Source organism: Mytilus trossulus, chromosome 10 (assembly GCF_036588685.1).
Source record: "Mytilus trossulus isolate FHL-02 chromosome 10, PNRI_Mtr1.1.1.hap1, whole genome shotgun sequence".
Classification (NCBI taxonomy): Eukaryota; Metazoa; Mollusca; class Bivalvia; order Mytilida; family Mytilidae; genus Mytilus; species Mytilus trossulus.
The window spans coordinates 67764518-67787097 of NC_086382.1; the positions used below are offsets into that span (position 1 = coordinate 67764518).

At 31.2% G+C, this 22580-nt stretch overlaps 1 protein-coding gene across 1 annotated transcript in view; it reads left to right on the top strand.

The window, feature by feature from the left end:
- The first annotated feature begins 408 nt into the window (after positions 1-408).
- Positions 409-22580, top strand: part of LOC134688106 (neurogenic locus notch homolog protein 1-like) — a 47539-nt gene continuing 25367 nt past the window's right edge. The window contains exons 1-9 of the mRNA XM_063548576.1: positions 409-428; positions 1390-1468; positions 1735-1892; positions 2698-2806; positions 3074-3244; positions 5274-5444; positions 6077-6247; positions 8371-8478; positions 8784-8897. Coding sequence (XP_063404646.1) covers positions 1411-1468; positions 1735-1892; positions 2698-2806; positions 3074-3244; positions 5274-5444; positions 6077-6247; positions 8371-8478; positions 8784-8897 — 1060 coding nt within the window. The 5' untranslated portion in view covers positions 409-428; positions 1390-1410. The remainder of the gene's footprint in view (positions 429-1389; positions 1469-1734; positions 1893-2697; positions 2807-3073; positions 3245-5273; positions 5445-6076; positions 6248-8370; positions 8479-8783; positions 8898-22580) is intronic.

Consider the following 22580-nt stretch of genomic DNA (forward strand, 5'->3'; position numbering starts at 1 on the left):
TTGAACGTACACAAGTACTTGTTAATCTTGCGTGCTGAAAATTAATAAAAAAGAGAACACATAATTGTTATTTTCCAATCATTAAGCCCTTTTGTACTTACTGGGATATTTGATTGATAATGGGTCTTTAAAAAATAGAATGTATAAATTAAAAAGAGAAATTGCCATTTCTAATTATATAGAATAACAAAAAAACAACAACAATAACAAAATGCGTCTAATTGTACATAACAGATTAAATCAACGAAACAAATAAGTTGCACTGACTCTATTTTGAGTTATGCTTATTGCATTAGAATTAGGTCAGTTTAACAAAATGTCTTTGTTTATCTTTTGCTATTCACGAACTATTTCGAACAATACACATAAGTACAAATGAAAACACCATTTTCGTAAAACTTTCGATCATTTCACTTAATTTCGTTGCCGTAAGTAGTTCGTTTTTACAGACTTCTTCAGATTTAATTTTACTTTTTTCATATTAATATTTTATATGTTAAACATTTTAGAAGATACGAATTACTTTAAAGTATTTTTTACTATAATGATATTTTTGATAAAACTATGAAAATTATAGTGTAGAGAAGTTAATTAATAAGAACGGGTAGTAATCGTTTCGACTGTCATAAAAGTGAGAGGTTTAGCTAGCTATAAAACCAGGTTCAATCCACCATTTTCTACATTAGAAAATGCCTGTACCAAGTCAGGAATGTGACAGTTGTTATCCATTCGTTTTATGTGTTTGGACTTTTAATTTTGCCTTTTGATTTTTGATTTTCCTTTTTGAATTTTCCTCGGAGTTTAGTATTTTTGTGTTTTTACTTTTTTTTTTATAGTGTGCGAGTCATACGTTTCATTGTAAGACATTTCTAAACGTTATAGTTAGAAGAAATTCATGTTTCCATTAGTCGATAGTGTCTTTGAAGCTAATAGTTGACTATGAAAAAACAGCCAAGAAAAATCGAAACATGAAAACGTTCGTGGTGTGAATTGACTGGAAGTTTCTGACAAAACCAAAAACAATTCGCATTGTAAATTGCGAACATGAACATTTTTACTGAATATGTATACAAGTGTATGAAAAAAGCAACTAGCATCACCAGTATCAATCTGCTTCCTGAATTCAGCACTAGAGAAACCATGCATCCATTTTGATGGTTCGAAGTATTTGCATTATTTAAGCACATGTTGGTGTCTAAACGGTAAAGCATACACATTTTTCTTAAAACAATTCAAATATTCAAAAACTAATACATTGTCTTATCGGTGATCGATATAGTTTAATAATCTGACAAAAAAATTGTTAAGCAAAAAGATATGTTAATAGACTAAATAAGTAATGGGACGTTTGTTTTGTAAAACAAATAAATTATTTTTTTCAGACTTTAGATGACAACAGACTAAATATTGATGGAGTGCCTTGCTTACCTTCTGGGATTTTCACTTCTTGTGCAAGTTATAGCAAAAGGTAAACTCATCAAAGTCATAACCAACGATTAAAAATGTATGATATAATAAACCATTTTATGACATGTTTTGCTCAAATGTTTCTTTTACACTCAATGTAGTTGGTTATCTGTGTAAAAATCTTGTTACGATAAATTATGATTAATAAATCTATGATTAAATTGCAAAAGATAATGACAATTTTAACAATATTAAAATGTGATTCCAAAATGATTGTTTTTGATATGTTTTTTCTTTTTGGAATGCTAAAACACTCCAATTTTACAGATATATTTCTTAACGATGATATTTCCTTAAGTAAAAAGGCAGCCACAAAATTTTTAGTTCGTCGTAAAAGGGGCTGGTGGTCGAACGCGGCGGAAGAATGTAGAGAAGGTTGTTCCTGGGAAGAATGTGAGGAGAATTCGTCATCTAGAGAAGGAGGCGTTAGTATATTAAGATGAATATGATAAATAAAATTCTTCATTCTTATTTTCAACTTTAATTAGTATTGAACTTCTGTAAAATGTTAAACATTAGCAATCTTTGCTTTCTTCTGTCTAGATTTCAATGAAAACACATCATAAAATATATCATACTATAATTTTAATTTGAATAATTAAAGAATGTTAATCAAAATAGTAATTAGTTAGTCCCTACTGCAGGTCGTTTTAGCGCAGTCGTTTCCCAGTAAAGTAAATAATTTAATTGAATCTTATGAAATAATAAATTAATACAAATTATGTAAAATATGATGTGTTGTTCCAATTGGTAAACAAATTTCACAGTTAGGGCCAATGCAATTTTACAAATCTGCAAAAGAGTGAAGTATTAAAATGTATTTGTTTCAAGACACAAGTAAGTTCATTGAAAATTTAAAAAAAAATCCTATCACTAATGACACTATGGACATTACGGACACGAGTAATGACAAATAGACTGCACTATTTATTGTCATTATCAATCTTTCGACTGCAAGTGAAATTGCCTTTAGTTTGTTGTCGATTTGAATTTAACATTTATTAAGAAACTGTCCGTTTCGATAGTTTCCTTTGAGTTTGGTATATTCATTTTTACTTTTTGCATACATATACGCAAATTGTCAATATGTTCAAAGAAGCAAGAAACAAAACAGAAAAGGCGATTCTAAAAAGGTATTGTTTGAATTTCATTTTCGTAATTTAACTTGGATGAACAAATATTATAGAATAATCTGTACAATTAATGTTCAATACGCTGCATTTATTTTAGAGAGAAATCATGAAGCAATATAAATGCAGATCGTATACCTGTTCTTCAGGATGTACAAATACCAATTCTAACTACGGACATATCAATTATCTGACTGTTGGATGTATCGGTAAGACACATGGAAATATTTTTTGTAGTTGAATATGTTGAGTAGGCATTTTAAATTATCTAACTGTTTTATCCGGATCGAAAGTGTCGTAAAAATCTTATTTGATTATTTTGAACGAAATTATAAAGAATCATGTAACATGTCAATGAGTATTATTTTTTTTAAAACATTTTCAATTTATATTTGGTAATGATTAAATGACAAATTGATTAATTGAATTAAATATCTATGTGTAAAATGTTTTTATGTTTAAAAAATTGATTTCAGTTCACGGAGGATGGTCTTCATGGGGAAGTTGGTCTTCTTGCACAAAAGCATGTGGAAGTGGAACTAGGTATCATACACGATCATGTAGTAATCCTAGTCCGAAAAATGGTGGAAATTACTGCTCTGGTAGCACATCGGCCTACGCCTCCTGCAATACACATGCCTGTCCAAGTAAGTATTTGAGTTACTAGGCAGATTTAACTGATAAGTTTTGTTAGTTTGTGGGTAAAACCAAAGTTTTACTGTTATAGATGATTATAAAAATAGTTGATCATAATAACATACATAATCATTCCGACAGATATTTATATATAGAGAATAATACATGGCAAACTCCGTATCATATAACGTATCATCCCGAGATACCAGTATCAGCCAGAGGCCCAAAGGATAATATTGATCGAGGGTGATACGGCATGTGATACGAATTTTGCTATGTATTATACTCAAACTATTCATATATTTTAACAGGAGAGTACACATGAACTTCTTTCTGATCCCTAGCACCTTGGTTACCTTCAGTTCTACTTTTGTCTTATTTTAAAAGCGTTAACAGATATGCTCAATTACTCATCTGAAGCACCTGGATTGCTTTACAATTTGCGTGCTATTGTTTACAAAATATTTTGTTAATTGTATTTTTTTGGTGTGTTTTGTATGGTATTTCTACTTGTTTCGGCTTTCAAACTTTTGTATCTGGGCGTGACTAGTAGATCTGGTGTGGACCAAATGCACTTCCGGCGTATTAAAATTTTAAACTTGTTGCCTTTTGTTGGCTGTTCTTCGTGTGTTCCTTTGTCAATTGTATTTTCCAATTTATTTATATTGTAGTCCTGTGGTGTTGAGTTGTCATTTTAATATTATATTTCACATGGCTATAAAAGAGGGAGGTTTGGAATGCCACAAAACCAGTTCAACCTACCATTTTTCCTTTAAACATGTCCTGTACCAAGTCAGGAATATGGCCCTTGTTATATTATAGTTCGTTTCTGTGTGTGTTACATTTTAACGTTGCGTCGTTTGTTTTCTCTTATTTTTGAGTGTAAATTCACATTGCGATAAGACGTGTCACGGTACTTCTCTCTCCCAAATTCATATATTTGGTTTTGATGTTATATTTGTTATTCTCGTGGGATTTTGTCTGATGCTTGGTCCGTTTCTGTGTGTGTTACATTGTAGTGTTGTGTCGTTGTTCTCACCTTATATTTAATGCGTTTCCCTCAGTTTTAGTTTGTTACCCCGATTTTGTTTTTTGTCCACGGATTTATGAGTTTGAACAGAGGTATACTACTGTTGCCTTTAATTATTGATCATGAGTTCTTTATAGTGCATTTCGTGTGTCAGAAATATGAAAATTGACGTTTGTGACGACACATTCCAAACAATGACGGCATTAAATAAATTGCGCCACGCCAAATGACCATTCATTAAAAACCCATTTTGAGGGGGGGGGGGGGGGGGGGGGGTGAATCTGAAGAAGCTTGGATAAACTAAAACGGCGTTAATGTAAAACCAAAAAAATTGGAGGGGTGTAATAAAGGGTGTGATAAAGGGTATGAATAAGGGTGCGCATCAAAGATACGCGATATGGATTAAATAGCAGGCTATTTATCAAATATGAAAAACTACTAGTACTGAATGTATGATAAAAATCAATTAAGATCTTTATGACAGATAGAGAGTCTTTTTTTTCTATTGTGTTTTTATTTATTCTGTTTTCATGTTGCATCTTAATGTTTTACATCAAGTATAACTCTTTAAAAAATAATTTTCACATAGTATTATATATCAGTGTGCATATCTTATGCATTCTATAGCAATCAATGACACTTAAAGCATAATTGGTACTTCAATTTTGCTATTTTATCTTTTTCTTCAAAACCAAGTCTTACAATGATACATAAACATTAATTCACATTAAGGAGACTTTCAGAAGGATATGATTTCAAAAGTTGAAAATGTGAATATAGATTGTAAGCAAATTCAATTACCCTTAGACATAGCGGAATTGGAAAATTTTATATAATTATACAAAGTGTTTTGAAAAAGAATAAAAAGACCATTGGCGACAAAAATAACACGCTAAATATTAAATAATAGTACTCTGTTCTTGTGAATGTTAATAAATTGTAGAGTAAAGACGTTTTGTTAACAATTATATCATTTAAAAAAATAGCCTTTTAACTTTTCTATTATGTAGTTAATGGAGGTTGGTCGTCGTATGGGAGTTATGGATCTTGTTCTAAAAGTTGTGGTACTGGCTATAAATATAGCTACAGATACTGCAATAATCCATCACCAGCTCATGGCGGGAATTCTTGTTCGGGTAGTTCTGTCACAAGTAGTACCTGTAACACCCAGGCATGTCCAGGTATGATGCATTGTGTCAAATTTTAACAAATAATAGGTTATACTTTTTGTTAACAGGTTTAAACAAATTGATAATAACATATGTTCTTTAAGAAAAAAGTATTGCAGTTTGTGTAAATTCTTTTTATGAACTACGATACATTATTAAAAAAGTATATAAATAAACTCATCATAGATACCAGGACTAAATTTAGTAAATACGCCAGACGCGCGTTTCGTCTACAAAAGACTCATCAGTGACGCTCGAATCCAAAAAAGTTAAAAAGCCAAATAAATTACGAAGTTGGAGAGCATTGAGGACCAAAATTCCTAAAAGTTCTGCCAAATACAGCTAAGGTAATCTATGCCTGATGTAGAAAAGCATTCAAAAAATTCAAAAATTTGTAAACAGTAAATTTGTAATATAACCATATCAATGACAATTCATGTCAGCACAAAAAGTAGTTAAAAATACCTATATGTTACTATATTAAGTATTATAAATGCAAAACACGAAAAAAAAAATTTTTCGGTGAAAACGTGTTGTACAACTATATATACACGTTTATTTTATTGTTTGTTGTCATGATTTTTCGTTGATTTGGATATCTTTACCAAAAAGTATCACTTATTGGTGACATCTTTTATTGACAGTCAATGGAGTATGGAGTGAATGGTCTAAGTATAGTTTATGTCCAGTGACTTGTGGAGGCGGTACAAATACCCGGAGAAGAGCATGCGACAATCCAGCTCCTGCTCACGGAGGAAAAGATTGTGTTGGTACCACAAGTGAAAACGGAGCATGTAATACTCTAGCCTGTCCAAGTATGTATTTTTAATGCCTCCATCAATGTTTCCGATAGTATATCTTCATAGGAACATTATTTTCTTCATTTCTACACAAGTATATGTTGATAGGGGATTAGTTGGGGAACCAAAATAGCAAAACAAAAATGTAGAGGTCAATATGTTTGTTTTTAAGATATTCGTCATTGGTTTAATGTTCTCTCTTGAGTTTTCATAGCTTTATCATTGTCAAGTTAAAGTTCTCATAATCTATACAAAATATTAATAAGATTTTATAAGACTTTAAGAAAATTTTCGGAAACTAGGTCTACATCTAGGATTACACCTTAGACTTACGATTACAGTTAAAAAAAAACAAAGGGTCATCTCAAAATGAAAAAAAAAACAAAAACAATTAAAGATACATAGTAAAATGATTTTTTTTATTATGTAAATAAGTATTTACGGCGGCAAACGAAGGCAGCACATATGGTCAAAACAGATGTTAATCGCTGTCTGGGATGCTCCACAAAGTCCCCATAACTTTATAATTTTTTTAATTCTCCGATTGCGTGTTCAACCTTAACTCTATAGTGGGTTATCAGTCTACTTAACTTTCTACATTTTCTCTGCATATTAATCAGCGTTGCTATCAAAAATATGTTTAAACGGAAAAAGAAAATTGTCGCAGTATCTGACCAGGAGTAATTACTTATGCTGAGGGCATATCAGACACACCCGTGTTCGTGGGACAGAATAATTAACACAGTAAAGAAAAGCATCCGTATTCTGACAACCGATGCACAAGATCTCTACAATAGTTGCATAAAAAAAACCATATCAACAAAATGTCCCTAGCCCATCAACTGCAAATGACAAAAGGGATAAGATACTTGAGGATCTATCCTCCGAAGATGATAATAACGGGCCACTTAAACTCCATTATAAAAAAAAATATAGAGCAGGAAGAACTAAAAGAGACAGAGGAACCAAAGGAACGAGACGACACGAATGAGGAGGAAATTGAGCAACCGCAAGCTGGCAAGAGGACCAAGCTACAAAAACCAAAACCCCCAAAAATGCCGTTCATGAATTTGATTAGAAAAAATCACGAGGCCTACAGCATGTTTATTACGAAAAAGGTTCCGAAGTTGCTACGTAGTCTTAAATTGGTGTCTCTTCATCAGAGTCTGACGATGATGAATTATAGTTCAAATTCTATATTTAAAAGATCGACATAAATATAATCACCAAAAATGGGTTGTGTTTTTCTTTTTCGTATACCTTTGAATGTGTATTGATAGAGGAAACGTAAACAAACTGTTTTCGCGATTGAGATAAAGTTAAACTTATAAAAATTTACCGAAAGGGAAATGAATGACCACGAAAAAAATATTATATATACATGTAGTTCCTAAACAATAACTTGCTGAATCAGTTGTCAAATTATTTAAGAAATGATTTTCGTTCATTTCTTCATATAAAATATATATGAAGATGTGGTATCAGTGCCAATGTGACAACTCTTCATCCAAATAACAATTCATAAAAGTAAACCATTATAGGTCAATATACGGCCTTCAACGTATGACATACTTAAACTATAGTTTAACACAACGACCAATATTAAATATGTTAATTATAGTTACATGTTTTGCTTGAAAACTCAATTGTTCAACATTTAAAATCATCATAAAAGAGATAACATTGGTTTGGAACGACAGTTTGTATTCACACTTTGAGACGACCAAAGTTTAAATGTTACCTGTAAGTGTAATCGTAATCCTAATCGTAGGTGTATGCGAGTTTTCGCAAATGTCTAATAATTATACATGTGAAAGATTTATAAAAAGAAAAATGAAGATCCATTAGAGGGTCCATGGGCAAATTTGTTAATGCATTCAAATGGATAAAACGAGATGATTTCGGAAATCTGACTTAATTCCAAAACATTACAATCTAACATCCCTAAACAATTTACTGTGAGATAATGAAGGAGTCATTTTGATATGTATTTTTGTTTTAACTAGTTTTATTATTCAAAAAATCATTGATAAATTGCAGTCCTGGTATTTATATATAATGATTTTATTTAAACTTTATAAATGATGTTTACAATACATTTGATCTTGATCGTTTTCAACATTGATATCTGATTGCAGATTACTGCGGGACTGGCCCTTGTCGAAACGGCGCAGCGTGTGCGAATATTCACTACGGTTACCAGTGCACATGTTTGATAGGATTCGAAGGCACCAATTGTGAAACAAGTAAGCTTAAGTTGTCAAGAATAAATTTTGTCGACACGTAAGTCCAATACATTAAATGAGTGGCAGTGAAAAGATGTTAACAGTATAAAGCAAAAAAACATTTTGTCTAAAATAGTTGAATCATATAATGTTTTCATAGGAAAAACATTTTGCAAAACTATATCATTTAAGTAATGTTACCCTATGAACTAACAGAGAAACTTTTGGTTTTCATTCGTTTAATGTGTTTGAGGTTTAGATTTTGCAATTCGATAAGTACTTTCTTATTTTTGTGATTTTACTTTTTTTGTTGATTTTCGTTTTAGATATTGATGATTGTGTCTCTGTGGATTGTCAACACGGTGGAAAGTGTATAGATCAAGTGAATGCTTACAGTTGTGAATGTCTTCCAGGATACGCTGGTCGTCATTGTGAAATAGGTATGTATACAAACTATATCTTAAACACTTTCAACTACCTTTAATTACAATTGCCACTTATAATTAAATACAAATCAGACAATCAAGTTCTCCGTTTTTCAAATTTGTGTTATTAAAAAGTCAATTTGAGAAGCAGCAATATGACATTGTATCACGATAATATAATCTTTCGTAGAATATACGCTAAATATTTTAGACCGAATTCTGCTGCGTGATCGGTTTTGTTATTACGACTATCGGCATTACTTTGTTGACTTTGAATCTCATGATGACAAAAGTCTCTAGAAAGATAAGGAGGTACGTATACTTTAGAAATAATTAATCAAGTTTTCTCATACAAAGAACGTAGAAAGCAAATATTTACTTATCAAAATGACCTTACCTTTTTAATATCGTTAATAACTTTTTAAAGATTTTTTTGTTTGTTAATGATGTCCTTTTACTAAATATATTGGAAGTTTGGATGTGAACTGATTGCTATTTTAGTCTTTGACAGCATTTTAAATGTGAAGTTATAAATATTTATATATCACTATACTTACGTTTCTGCAAATAACCTGTATTGCTACTTTAAGCAAGACATTTTCGTAAATTTTGCTTTTACTCGAGAGTTGTAAATTTTTTCTTACATTGATAAATAAAACAACTAACCGACAAGTTTCACGTTCACAAGGACTTATGCACGTTGTGCGTGTTAGAATTTAATAAGTGTGTAAGGTTGTATCTTCTTTTACAATTTCGCGTTCAATTATGCCATTTTTACCATTTAAATACTTTGTACTTGTCAATAGAATGCCTTGGCGAAAATTAACAAATAATTTATGAAAAAGAGTTGAGTGCAGATCTGTCAGGCAGATATCTTTTGTCTTCTTTTTTTGTTTAATGAAAAACAAAATCAATATAAAATATTCGTATGTCATAAGTTATTAGTGTTAAATACCAGTAAGCTGGATATTGTCATTATCATTTTAGATTTGAAACAAGTCGAAATATAATCTTCATGACACATCTGTAAATACCTAGTTTTTTTTATAAGTAAATAATATGTGGTGTACTACTATTATATTAGTAAGATCCGGTACTTTCCAGTCATAGATTTGAAAGAAGGAAAAAAAGTAATTAGAAGATTGTACAACGTGTGTAAAAACCTTTGTTTCAAAAACTTCAACAAAACAAGAAAAAATTTAAATTTAAAGAATATCAAATATAAATATATATGTATAGAATGATTATGGTTAATAAACTATACTATATATGGAAATAAATGAATGTTGATTTATGAGGTCGAATGTTCCTCTTTTAATGCATGAGCAACATGATCAACTCGACGGGTACCAAATGCAAGCAGGATATGTTTACCCTTCCAGAGCACCCGCGATCAGTCCAAGTTTTTGGTTGGGTTTGTGTTGCTATGTTTTGTCTTCTGTACTATTATTTATCTCTTTGTCTATTTTTAGGCATGTCGTTGTCAGTTTATTTTGGATCTATGAGTTTGAATATCCCTGTGGTACCTTTCTCCTCTCTTTTACTCTTGTTTTTTCTCTATCGATTTATGAATTTTGAACAGTGGTATATATGAGAATGTCATCAAAGTGAGAGGGTTAGCGCTATAACACCAGGTTAAATCCACCATTTTCTACATTTGAAAATGCCTGTACTAAGTCAGGAATATGACAGTTCTTGTCCAATCGTTTTTGATGTGTTTTGTTATTTGATTTTGCAATGTGATTATGGATTTTCCGAATTGATTTTCCTCTGAGTTCAGTATTTTTGTGATTTTTCTGTCGACTATTTAATGATAAATATAAGAACATATGTTTTCAATTTACAAACTGAAATTCACACAACTCCTCCTGATGATACCATAAAAGATTAGAAAATGATACAGACAAAGAAAAATTCACAAAAAACGGGAAAATATGATACAAAACAATTACAGAAAAAAAAACAAATATTTGGTGCTTAAATAATTAAAATAATAATAGCACCGACATGTAATTTTTTAAATAAGCACATTTTGTTAGTGTTATTTGATTATACGCTTACCGATTTTCCAATTGAGATATTTCTTATTTTTATACATATTCTTTTGTTCTGATGAACATTGTGCGTGTTTAAAGTTGGTCATGTTGAATTATATTTGCTTACCCATTTTGATACCTCATCGAATAACAATAAAGGAGTAGGTCCAGTAAGAGCCCTTTTTGGCCTCAAAATATAGCAGTTTTACAAAATTGATAAAATGTAAACTTTTAGTTATTTATTGAAAAGTAGAGTGCTTCTGCTACATAAATATGGACTATTTTCGACTATACAGTGAACATATATCGGTTACTGGCACCTTATAGTCATGCTAAATTTCTAAATTCTTCAAAATTCTATCATTTTAGTTAAATTTTAGACGGTTTTCGTGTAAAACGAAAGTGGCCGCATTCGTATTCATCCTTAATATTGGGATGGAAGTTGTGTTTTATGATAATACATAATATATATAAAGATTGAGGATGAACACGGATGCGGCCACTTTCATTTTTGACAAAAACCATTCGAAAAGTGACATATTTCGGCATATTTGGTTGATTTTTCATATTTGAGCTTGAATCGGATCGTTTTTAATGACTAAATCAGTTCAAATCTTTCACAATAACTAATTGATTCATATCAAATAGGCACCTAAGTGTTTAAAATGTGGTCAAAATATTTTGTCAGACGAACCTGAAATTTGAGGCCAAAATCGGTCCTTACCGGACCTACTCCTTTCCAATGCAACTTTTGCCTTTCAAATTAGCGGCAATTTACATCAAATGTTAAAAAATATTTTTTTTTTATCATTGCTATTGTTGTATCGTACACATTGTTCCAAAATCGAATGTAAGTCCACTAGACACGTTAGTTATTATTTAAGTTTTAAAACAGATATATTGCAAGACTCATTACCGAATTTGAACTAAATAGATAATTGATAAGACAACATAGTAAAGCAACTCATAAAAATCAGTTGTCAATGTAGGATATAGTTTACCTGATATATTTAAGAAGTAAGCTACAAACATATACAATGTGTAATGCTTTTGGTAAATCATTTTCAATATCAAATGATTATTACCTGATATTCTTCCTCAGTCAGAATAACCTTCCATTATTACCGAATTGAACAAAGAAATAACACGACGGATGCCGTATACGGTGCAGGAAATGCTTACCCATCCAGAGCACCTGATTTCACTCCCGGTTTTTAGTGGAGTTCGTGTTGTTTCTTAATTATTATTTGTAACTGTTGATGTAAATGTTCTTTGGCTTTGTGAGTCTTTGTTTACTCCTTGGTTTTGATTGTTATTGCCTTTAACTTACTTCAAATTTCACTAGATTTAAACCAATATTAGGTTAAAAAGGTTCATGAGGCATACTAATAAAATAAAATTTATAGTAACTTTTCATTTATTAATAGAACAAGGACATGCATCAACGTTATTGCAGATATAGGATATTGAATACAAGGATCTTAAATCGAATCAGGTTTTTTTCAAATAAATATTACCGAAATAAAAATATATCATCAACAGATCTACGAAATTGCTGATATTAATGAATGTGACTAATCTGTACGCCAGTATAGAGGTACCTATCGTGATAGAGTAAAATCATACAACTGCAAATTTGCCGCTAGATAACAGGCAATAAGGTTTTTTTTTTACAAAAGCTCGAATAACTTTCCAGTAGGGTTCTGCATCCCCTGTGAATGAAGAAATACTTTATAATAGTTGAGATGGTATTTGAAAATGTTGACAAGGGAAATTGATTTATATAGAGTTCCTATAACAAAGGACTCACTTTTCTGCCAACAATTATGTGTACTTTGTATATACGAAGCTTGCAACCTCAAGGTGAAGCTTGCAATCTCAAGGAGAAGCTTTCGTGTCAAGTTGTTCCTCACAAATATATAATCATGATTTCATTGGAAAATAACGCATAAGGAACATGATTGTCTGACTAGGTATACATCAATTAAATATTTTTGAAGGGTTCTAATTGTAACACACAATTTTCAATGTTTAAGAAAAATTCTTGATGTTTTAATACAGATATTGATGAATGTGCGTCTGGACCCTGTGTTAATGGAGGTAGCTGTACTGATGAAGTGAATGGATACACTTGCACATGTGCTCCAGGTTATAATGGTGTTCACTGTGAAAGAGGTAGGTGTTTGTCATGCAGCGGGATTTGTAAAAAATCTATTTCAGTGCTTATTTTCATATTTCAATCAGTAAGTTTCACGTAAGAAAGTTTACGAATGGTAACAGACAATTTAAGGTTCAGACGGATTTGGTGACTGAATACAAAAGATTTTCCATCTCAGGAATAGATTATTTAAATAGTGTTTGCCAAAACTGTTTGCATTTTGAAGGTACTAATTTGAACAGCTTTACCAATTTCATTGGTCTGTTAACACATCATCTTGTTGATTACAGATATTGACGAATGCGCGTCTGGACCCTGTGATAATGGAGGTAGCTGTACAGATGAAGTGAATGGATACACCTGCAAATGTGCTCCAGGTTATAATGGTGGTCACTGTGAAAGAGGTAGGTCTTTGTCATTATGCGAGATTTATCAGCTCAACTCAAATAGTCCATCAGCTAGTTCTGAAAAGAGCGCTAGTTAAGGAGTTTGTGTTACACCCTAGGGTACCGCGATTTTTTTGATATAATTCAACTTCATTATCTTATTGATAAAATACAAGGTGTTAGACTAAAAAAAAAGTGTCCAAAAGACGATTAAGAACGTCCCTTCCAATGGTACCCTCATTTAGCAATCACGACTAAGTAATTTTTGATTAGATTTTTTAATATAAAGCGATTTAAAAAAATAAAGTATATGTTTAAACAAAAAAGAGATACAAAACTTATCATATTGATTTTAACTCGGAAGATTTTTTGTTTAAAATAAAATGTTTTTTACATTACAAACAATCCGATTTTTTGGGTTCAAATTAAGGCATATTTTCTCCTTTCATAAAGAAATACGTTATACAATTACCCGTTTTAGCTAATTAAACTTGAGAATGAATCATTATGCAATGTTTAAATCATTTGCAGTATTTTTATATCGTCTAAAATATGAATTATTTAATAAAGTATATGTACGTGCAAATACTCGTGAAATACCGAAAATCATTAAATAACCGTCTTTGATTCAGTATACAACATGTACAATGTATTCACACTTAAGCATTATCAATTTGCAACTGAAAACAAACATTTAATTGTCGATTTATGATGTTTTTGTGAGACAAATATTTAATAAAGTGAATGTGTAACGAAATATTTATGAAAAAAATACAAAGTAAGGTGATTTTGTTTGCGATCAGAAAAGGTGCACTCTATCGAACTCAATAAAGGTGTGCTTGATAACATTTTGTGTTGTACATTTAGCTATGAAGTGACTTAAGATTGTAAAGTCATTCAATCGAAAAATAACGCTTTGAACGAACGTCAAATACTCAGCAGAAGGGTTTGGCAATACTTTTTACTCTCTTAGCTTTCTTAGAGATACCAAACAAATGGCTTTGTTGGTTTCAGTTTAAATAAAGATTCTGATAAACGTTGGTTGCTAAATGCACATGAAAGAGCTTCAATATCATTAAAATGTCGAGACTTGGTAGAAATGGTTAATCCTGAAACATCCGCCCAAAAAAACTCAGAAAAACTCGAATGAAGCGAGACGAATCTGATGTTTTGAAATTGTTTCAGACACTGCAGAGCTTGCCAATTCCATTATAACATCTGAGCAGTAAAATGGCTTGTTCTCGGGTTCTGTTCTTCGGAATTAATGTGCGACCTTCTTAACTCGTATGAAAAGGGAAAATTTGCTTCAGAAATTTTCATTACGGAGCGGCTTATTCAGAAGTCAACCGATAAACCGATATCTTCAAAACACTCAAAAGAAAATCATTGATTACATTTTTAAAAAGGGAAATAAAAGGCAAGCAGTTAATGGCAGATAAAAACAACAAAAGATTGAGAGCAGATGAAAAAAAAATGTCGCCTGCTTGTCATAGCCCAGACAAGATAGTTGGTTATGCGATAGATTCTCCAGTTTGATTTAGGTCCTCTTCCAATGTATCTTGCAAACTTTGATTGTACACATGTAATGAAAAATTAGAACCTGTCCTGAGTGGTCTTTTAGAAAAGGTTCATTCCTTAGGGAAGCATGTGGATATTTGATGACATGACAGTTATTCAAACAATTACTAGGATACCAAGCACATTTTTTGATTTGGAAATTGTTATTCTAAAAACCATCCTTTTAGTTTCAAAAGGTGGTCCCGCATTGATTTTGTCACTGAATAGTATCGCACAATATTCCTAACGAAATTGGGAGGGCAAATCATTACGATAAGTTGTAAACCTCACAATCGTGTTCTTGGGAAAGGAAGAAATTTTTGTTAGTTGGGGGAAACAAAGTTGCTTTTGTTGAATTCTTTTTTTTTTAAAAGAGTAAAGAATCGTATAGATTTACACTTGAATGTATTGATTTATTTGTATCACATGGAAGTATGTGCCACAAAATATATGTTGAAAATGAAAGAGCGTAAAATGGTTTTAGCTTATAATCGAATAGGAATAAGCCAATACATTTACAATATTTTTTCTTAATAAAATGAAAAAAACATGCAGCTGACAAAGGTTACGACTCCATTGTTATAAAACCTTCTGACACTGTTGTGGAAGTATTGGCTTACTATTTTCACAGTTGCATATCAATTCTAACATTGTAAGTCTGACATATACATCCTCCAAATGCAGATTATTAAATGTGCAATCAATGTGTGCAAATTTGGTGAGAATGCATGTTTGTAGAAAACTGCCAGGATTTCGCGCCAATACAGGTTGTGATTCAGTAAGTGTTTTGTCTGATAAAGAAAAAAAGCATTCGGCTTTTTGACACGTTATGTGGAGTTTTCAGAAGGTCTATTCCATCTTGGTGAAACCTGGGAAGAGGTTGGCGAAGAGTTGTCAAAACACTCGAGAGGTTTTCAAGTTCTATATATGGCTACGAAATTAAAAATTTCGATAAATAAAGATCAGAACGTTTTGAAATGCAAAAGATGCAATGTTAAAGCACATTAAACAAGCCAATTTTCAGACGAAGATTTGGAAATCTACTCTTAAACACAACACTGGTATGTTGTCAAACAACTATGGTTGGATTGTGTAGAGCGCTTTGATCATTATCAATTTGCTTGACCAACCACCAGCGTTAGATGCTTTGGTAATTCTGATGTGCTGTTCATGTAAAGCTGGTTATGCCAAAAAAGATGTTCATGTGTTTAACCAGGTTTATCCTGAACAGATAGCTGTATGTTAATGCTCGAAAGCTTGTAGATATAAGCATTATCAAATCGTTGATATTGCTAACGATGACGACGAAGATGATGGAAAGGATGATAATTCGGTAGATGCAAGGGACCAAACTGATGATGATTCTATGGATTGACCTTCTGTGTGACCTTAAAATGTGGTGATGCGGTTGTTAAATTAAAAAAAAATTAGAAACTTAGAAACCCTGATAGTTTTGTGTGTTTTAATATGTAAGTTATTTCATGAATGTGATATATAAATTTCTGACAGAATAGTGCATTTCTGGTTGCTTATGTTTGTGTTTGTCGTTGATTCTCGTTGTCTTTGTTTCTTATCTTTAATTTTTTTTTCAACAGCCTTTATATACTTTATGCTGTATGTTTCAATGTAAAACAATATACCATTTTATCAAGAAAATTAGAACGTATGCTTCTTTTCATTCAAAAACATGACTTTTGGAAATTGACCCTCCCCCTTTTTTTCTTGGTCCTCTACGATTTAAAAATTAATCAAAAATTAGCCTGCGTTTTAATAAGATATGATGTGTTCCATTTAAAAAAAGTTAAGTACTAAATACTTAGTTATTTTTCCATTTTTCTGTAATAGTGTGCAAAACAAAATTTTTGATATACCCTGAAATAAGTCCCCTTTTAACCCCTTGTGGACACTTTTTCAAAAGTCTGACACCTCTTAAAATATTCTTCAGATATTACTCTTTACATTTATACAAAAAAAATTGCGACACCCTGGGGTGTAACACAGAACTGAATGTTTGCCCTACCAGCTGATGGACTAAAAACTGAAATAGTGGAAGACTGATATTCCATATCTTATTCAGATCTTATTTCAATACTTCATTCAGTAAGTTTTACTTAAGAATGTACTTAGGTGAGGTTTTGGAATTTGGTTCAAATGTTCAGACTCCTTGGTGCTTTTCCATTTAACACAATGTAGAATATTTTGCCCCATACCACCCATTTATTTTTTCATGTAAGATTAAATACTTCATGAAAGATCATTTTCCAAAATTTTAGAAGATTCTTAATTTTCTTTCTTCTGTTTTGAGACCCAATAATACCAATGCAAATGTAAGGTAAAAGTCCGAGTCAGTCTTTTCCCGCCATATTTAAAATCTCAAATATCGCGAAAAGGAGGTCCACGACCTATCAATATTTGTAGCTTATTTGTATCCTTATTTGATGCTCTAATAGATTAAATTATCAATTTTGACTTCTTAATTTATAAATTTTCACCTAACCTCACCTTAGTACATCCTTAAGGACCTAAGCATGGTGACATCAAATGTGATGTACAAAATGATTTGATGACCAAATACTTAGGTTTTTGTATCCAAGAATACAGCACTTAAGCTGTATTTGGCAAAACTTTTAGGATTTGTGGGTCCTCAATATTCTTCAACTTTTTTGGATTGTTTTAAATGATTTTTGAATCTAGTGTAACTGGCCAGTCTTTTGAAGTCGAAATGTGTTTCTTGTATACAAAAATGCAATGCTAGTATCTACAATGAGAAGATGTTGTAAAAGTGTTGATGAGGAAACCCTCAATCCATGTCACAATTTGTAAAAGAAAAAAAAAGCATTATTAGTTATAGTACGGTCCTCAACACGGAGCATCGGCTAATACCGATCACGTACAGCAAGCTATAAAGGGTCTTAAGAATGCCTAGTTTAATATTTCAAACGGACCTTCAACGGTGTAATCTATATATCAAAAAAGAGAAACACTCATAAATCACATCAACAAAGGACAACTAAAGTACATCGGGTTCCAGAATTAGGATTGATACAGACAAAAAGCAACAGGTTATAATGTTTAAATAGTTCCCATGTGGAACTAAAGTGAAAATAACAACAGAAAAGGACACAATATAAAGTATGAATCGAAATGGCCAAACACAACTAAAAGACATATAAATACAAGTAACGTGGTTTCAGAAAGTCAACAATTAACTTTAACAAATAGCCGCCAATTAGAATGATGTACAAAGGTAAATGAAAATAATTTTGTTGTAAGGTATACAGTATAAATTGAGGTAGGATATATATTGACAAAATAAAAAAAATTCTGAATAAAAAACGACATCAGCCAACCATTTTGGTAGGTTAAATGATTACAGAAAATTAACAATAAACTTGAACAAATGGCCGCATATTATAATGTACAAAGGTAAATGAAAATAGTTTTGTTGTAAGGTATACAGTATAAATTGAGGTAGGAAATATTTTTTTACAAAATAAAAATGTGAATATCACAACAGAAAAAGACACGATATAAAGTATGAATTGAAATGGCCAAACTCAATTTAAAGACAAATAAATACAAGTGAACATACACTAAACGAATAAATTTGATCTTTGATAATGTAAATTCAAAATCAACAAAATAAGTAGTGAATAATATGGACAACCGTCTATCTCTGTGTTATTTAACGTGGTTTCAGAAAGTCAACAATAAACTTAAACAAATAGCCGCTAATTAGAATGATGTACAAAGGTAAATGAAAATAATTTTGTTGTAAGGTATACAGTATAAATTGAGGTAGGAAATATATTTTTACAAAATAAAAAAAATTCTGAATAAAAAACGACATCAGCCAACCAATTTTGGTAGGTTAATTGATTACAGAAAATTAACAATAAACTTGAACAAATGGCCGCATATTATAATAATGTACAAAGGTAAATGAAAATAGTTTTGTTGTAAGGTATACAGTATAAATTGAGGTAGGAGGTCCGAGTACACAGTTATCGTCCTTTGATTTTCGTTGTCCACGAATATAGTCCTTAGTGTGGACAGTGTGTTACTTGCCAATTTTTGTTATACCCCTTCCAAATTTAATTATCCATGTTTTATGCCTCATATAGCAAGTTGGGGGGTGAAATGACACTGTAAAAAAAATTGGGTCATAAATATTTAGGTAAAGTAGTGATTAGGTCCAGCTGAAAAAGGTCAAAAATTAGCACTTCGGAAGCTGTCAAAAGATTTCAAGACCCCCTTAACACAAAATTGTCCCTATTTTGAGTTAGAGCTGATGAAGTTTTCTATAATTTTGATATAATTTGTCCCAAAAGTAGTACAACACACTGTAAAAATATTATTGAGAAAGCGCAGGTGGGATTTTTTTTATTTACATTTATTGTCTAAAAGAAATGCACTACGAAATAACTGTGTACTCGGACCAGGAAATAATTTTTTACAAAATAAAAATGTGAATATCACAACAGAAAAAGACACGATATAAAGTATGAATTGAAATGGCCAAACTCAATTTAAAGACAAATAAATACAAGTGAACATACACTAAACGAATAAATTTGATCTTTGATAATGTAAATTCAAAATCAACAAAATAAGTAGTGAATAATATGGACAACCGTCTATCTCTGTGTTATTTAACGTGGTTTCAGAAAGTCAACAATAAACTTAAACAAATAGCCGCTAATTAGAATGATGTACAAAGGTAAATGAAAATAATTTTGTTGTAAGGTATACAGTATAAATTGAGGTAGGAAATATTTTTTTACCAAATAAAAAAAAATCCTGAATAAAAAACGACATCAGCCAACCGTTGTGATAGGTTAAATGATTACAGAAAATTAACAATAAACTTGAACAAATGGCCGCAAATTAAAAAAATGTACAAAGGTAAATGAAAATAGTTTTGTTGTAAGGTATACAGTATCAATTGAGGTAGAAAATATTTTTTTTACAAAATAAAAATGTGAATATCACAACAGAAAAAGACACGATATAAAGTATGAATTGAAATGGCCAAACTCAATTAAAAGACATTTAAATACAAGTGAACATGCACTAAACGAATAAATTTGATCTTTGATAATGTAAATTAAAAATCAACAAAATAAGTAGTGGAAAATATGGACAACAGTCTATCTCTGTGTTATGTAAGGTGGTTTCAGAAAGTCAACAATAAATAGCCGCTAATTAGAATGATGTACAAAGGTAAATGCAAATAATTTTGTTGTAAGGTATGCAGTATAAACTGAGGTAGGAAATATTTTTTTTACAAAATAAAAAAAAATGTGAATAAAAAAGGACACCAGCAAAAGGTAAATGAAAATAGTTTTGTTGTAAGGTATACAGTATAAATTAAGATCGGAAATAATTTTTACAAAATAAATAATTTTGTTGTTCATAGTAACAGAAATGGATCTTTTTTGTTAATTGCATTTTCGCCAATTACATCTTGTGTTTTGTATAATTTTACAGATATCAATGAATGTGCATCTGGACCATGTAAACACGGAGGTAGCTGTACAGATAATGTGAATGGATACACATGTTCATGTGTGCGCGGATATGACGGAGTTCATTGTGAAATAAGTAAGTCTTTGACATTCAGCGCAGTTAGGCGTTTCAGAATCAGAATTATGGGGAATTTTATTGTTGGTACCCGAGAATTAAAAAAACGTCACGTCATTAAATTAATTCAATACTTGTTGCTATACTGCATACAGTAAGTTTCATTTTAGGAAGTAACAAAATGGTTATAGACAACATGATTTCAAAGGAATTTACTGACAAAATAATCAAGATTTGCTATTCCATGATTAGATAACTACTTTACATGTATTTAGTAAAGCTTTTATGATTTTTGGGCCCTAACATATTAACTGTTTTGATTCGAGCGTCTTTTATAGCCAAAACCAACGTCTTGTGTTTAAAATGTCTATGCTTGTATCTATTATAAGCTTGAAGGTTGAATGCATTTTACCATCAAGTATGTACGTAGGTGAGGTTTGGTGAAAATTAATAAATTAAGAATTTAAAATTGTTACTATAAGCTGGTAGAGCATCCATTAAGGATAAGAATAAGCTAAAAATATTGATGGGTCATGGACCTCGTTTTCGAGAAATTTGATATTAAAACTATGGCGGGAAAAGGCTGACTAGGACGTTTACCTTATATTTGCATTGGTATTATTTGGGACTCGAAACAAAAGAAAGAAAATCTTGAATCTTCTAAATTGTGGCAAATGACTTTTCATGAGCTCTTAATTCTTTGATGAAAAAATTAATGGGTGTTATGGGGCAAACTATTTTTCATTGTGTTGTATTGAAAAACATCAATGAGTCCGAACAATAGACACATATTCCAAAGCCGCACCTAAGTACATCCTTTAACCTCTTTTTTTAATTTTTTTTTTGAATTCAACAGATATAAATGAATGTGCATCTGGACCATGTGAGCACGGAGGTAGCTGTACAGATAATGTGAACGGATACACGTGTTCGTGTGTTCCCGGATATGACGGAGTTCATTGTGAAATCAGTAAGAAGATAGTTTTGTATTAATGTCATCTTATTCTATCATTTGTAACTAAATGAGACAGTCTTCTATATGTTGTGAGAACAACACAGATTCGCCTCAATTTCATAAAAGTTCGGTTAAGATTAAAACATATGAACACTTTTAATTTATTGACTGCAGATGTACATGACAAAATATCTTAGTACAAAGCATTGCATATGAAACAACTAACATTTATTTTTCAATAACATTCAGACATAAACGAATGTGCTTCAAAGCCATTTCAAAATGGAGGTACTTGTATTGATGGAATGAACGCATACACCTGCATTTGTGCGGCTGGATATACAGAAAATAACTGTCCAACTAGTAAGACAAACGGGAATATTTCAGTTTCCCTCCCCTCTCAATTTAAAAAAATATAAAGTAGTAATTGAGAATATGTGTGGTACATAACACATTGAGGAACAGTGAGTTTGTATGATAAAAATTCAATATTTTTTTTTATAATAATATGTGCATATTATAGGTTGCACTTTGTAATTATAACTGCTTCTCAAACCACGCCTCTTTTAAGGAGATCTAGAATATTCATAGAAAATTAATTTTGTTAACATACTGGTTCCCAGTTATGCTCTCTGTGTTCCATCTCATAGAGACATAACTTGGGAATGTTACCAATAAATATACATGTGCATAGTGTTTACATTGAAATCTATGGTAACCATTCACTCAAGGTAAGGGTAGTTAAGAAAATTAGTGTTAGTTTAAACTGTGAGAAGTTCAGGGCATATAAACGTTGAAAATATGACACACAGCCCTATGTTTTGACTTTTGAAAAAAAAAATTGTAGTGCATATCTCTAAATTCTAGAATGATATTTTTTTCAAAACTTCAGTGTAAAAGTGTTACAGTCTTAGCCGTAAAAGGAGTTCCTATGGGAAATTGCAACGTCAATATTTATAGAAATGCAACCTATAGGGCAGAAGCATACAAACTCAAAGCGAGGCTTGATGTGTCAAAATGTCA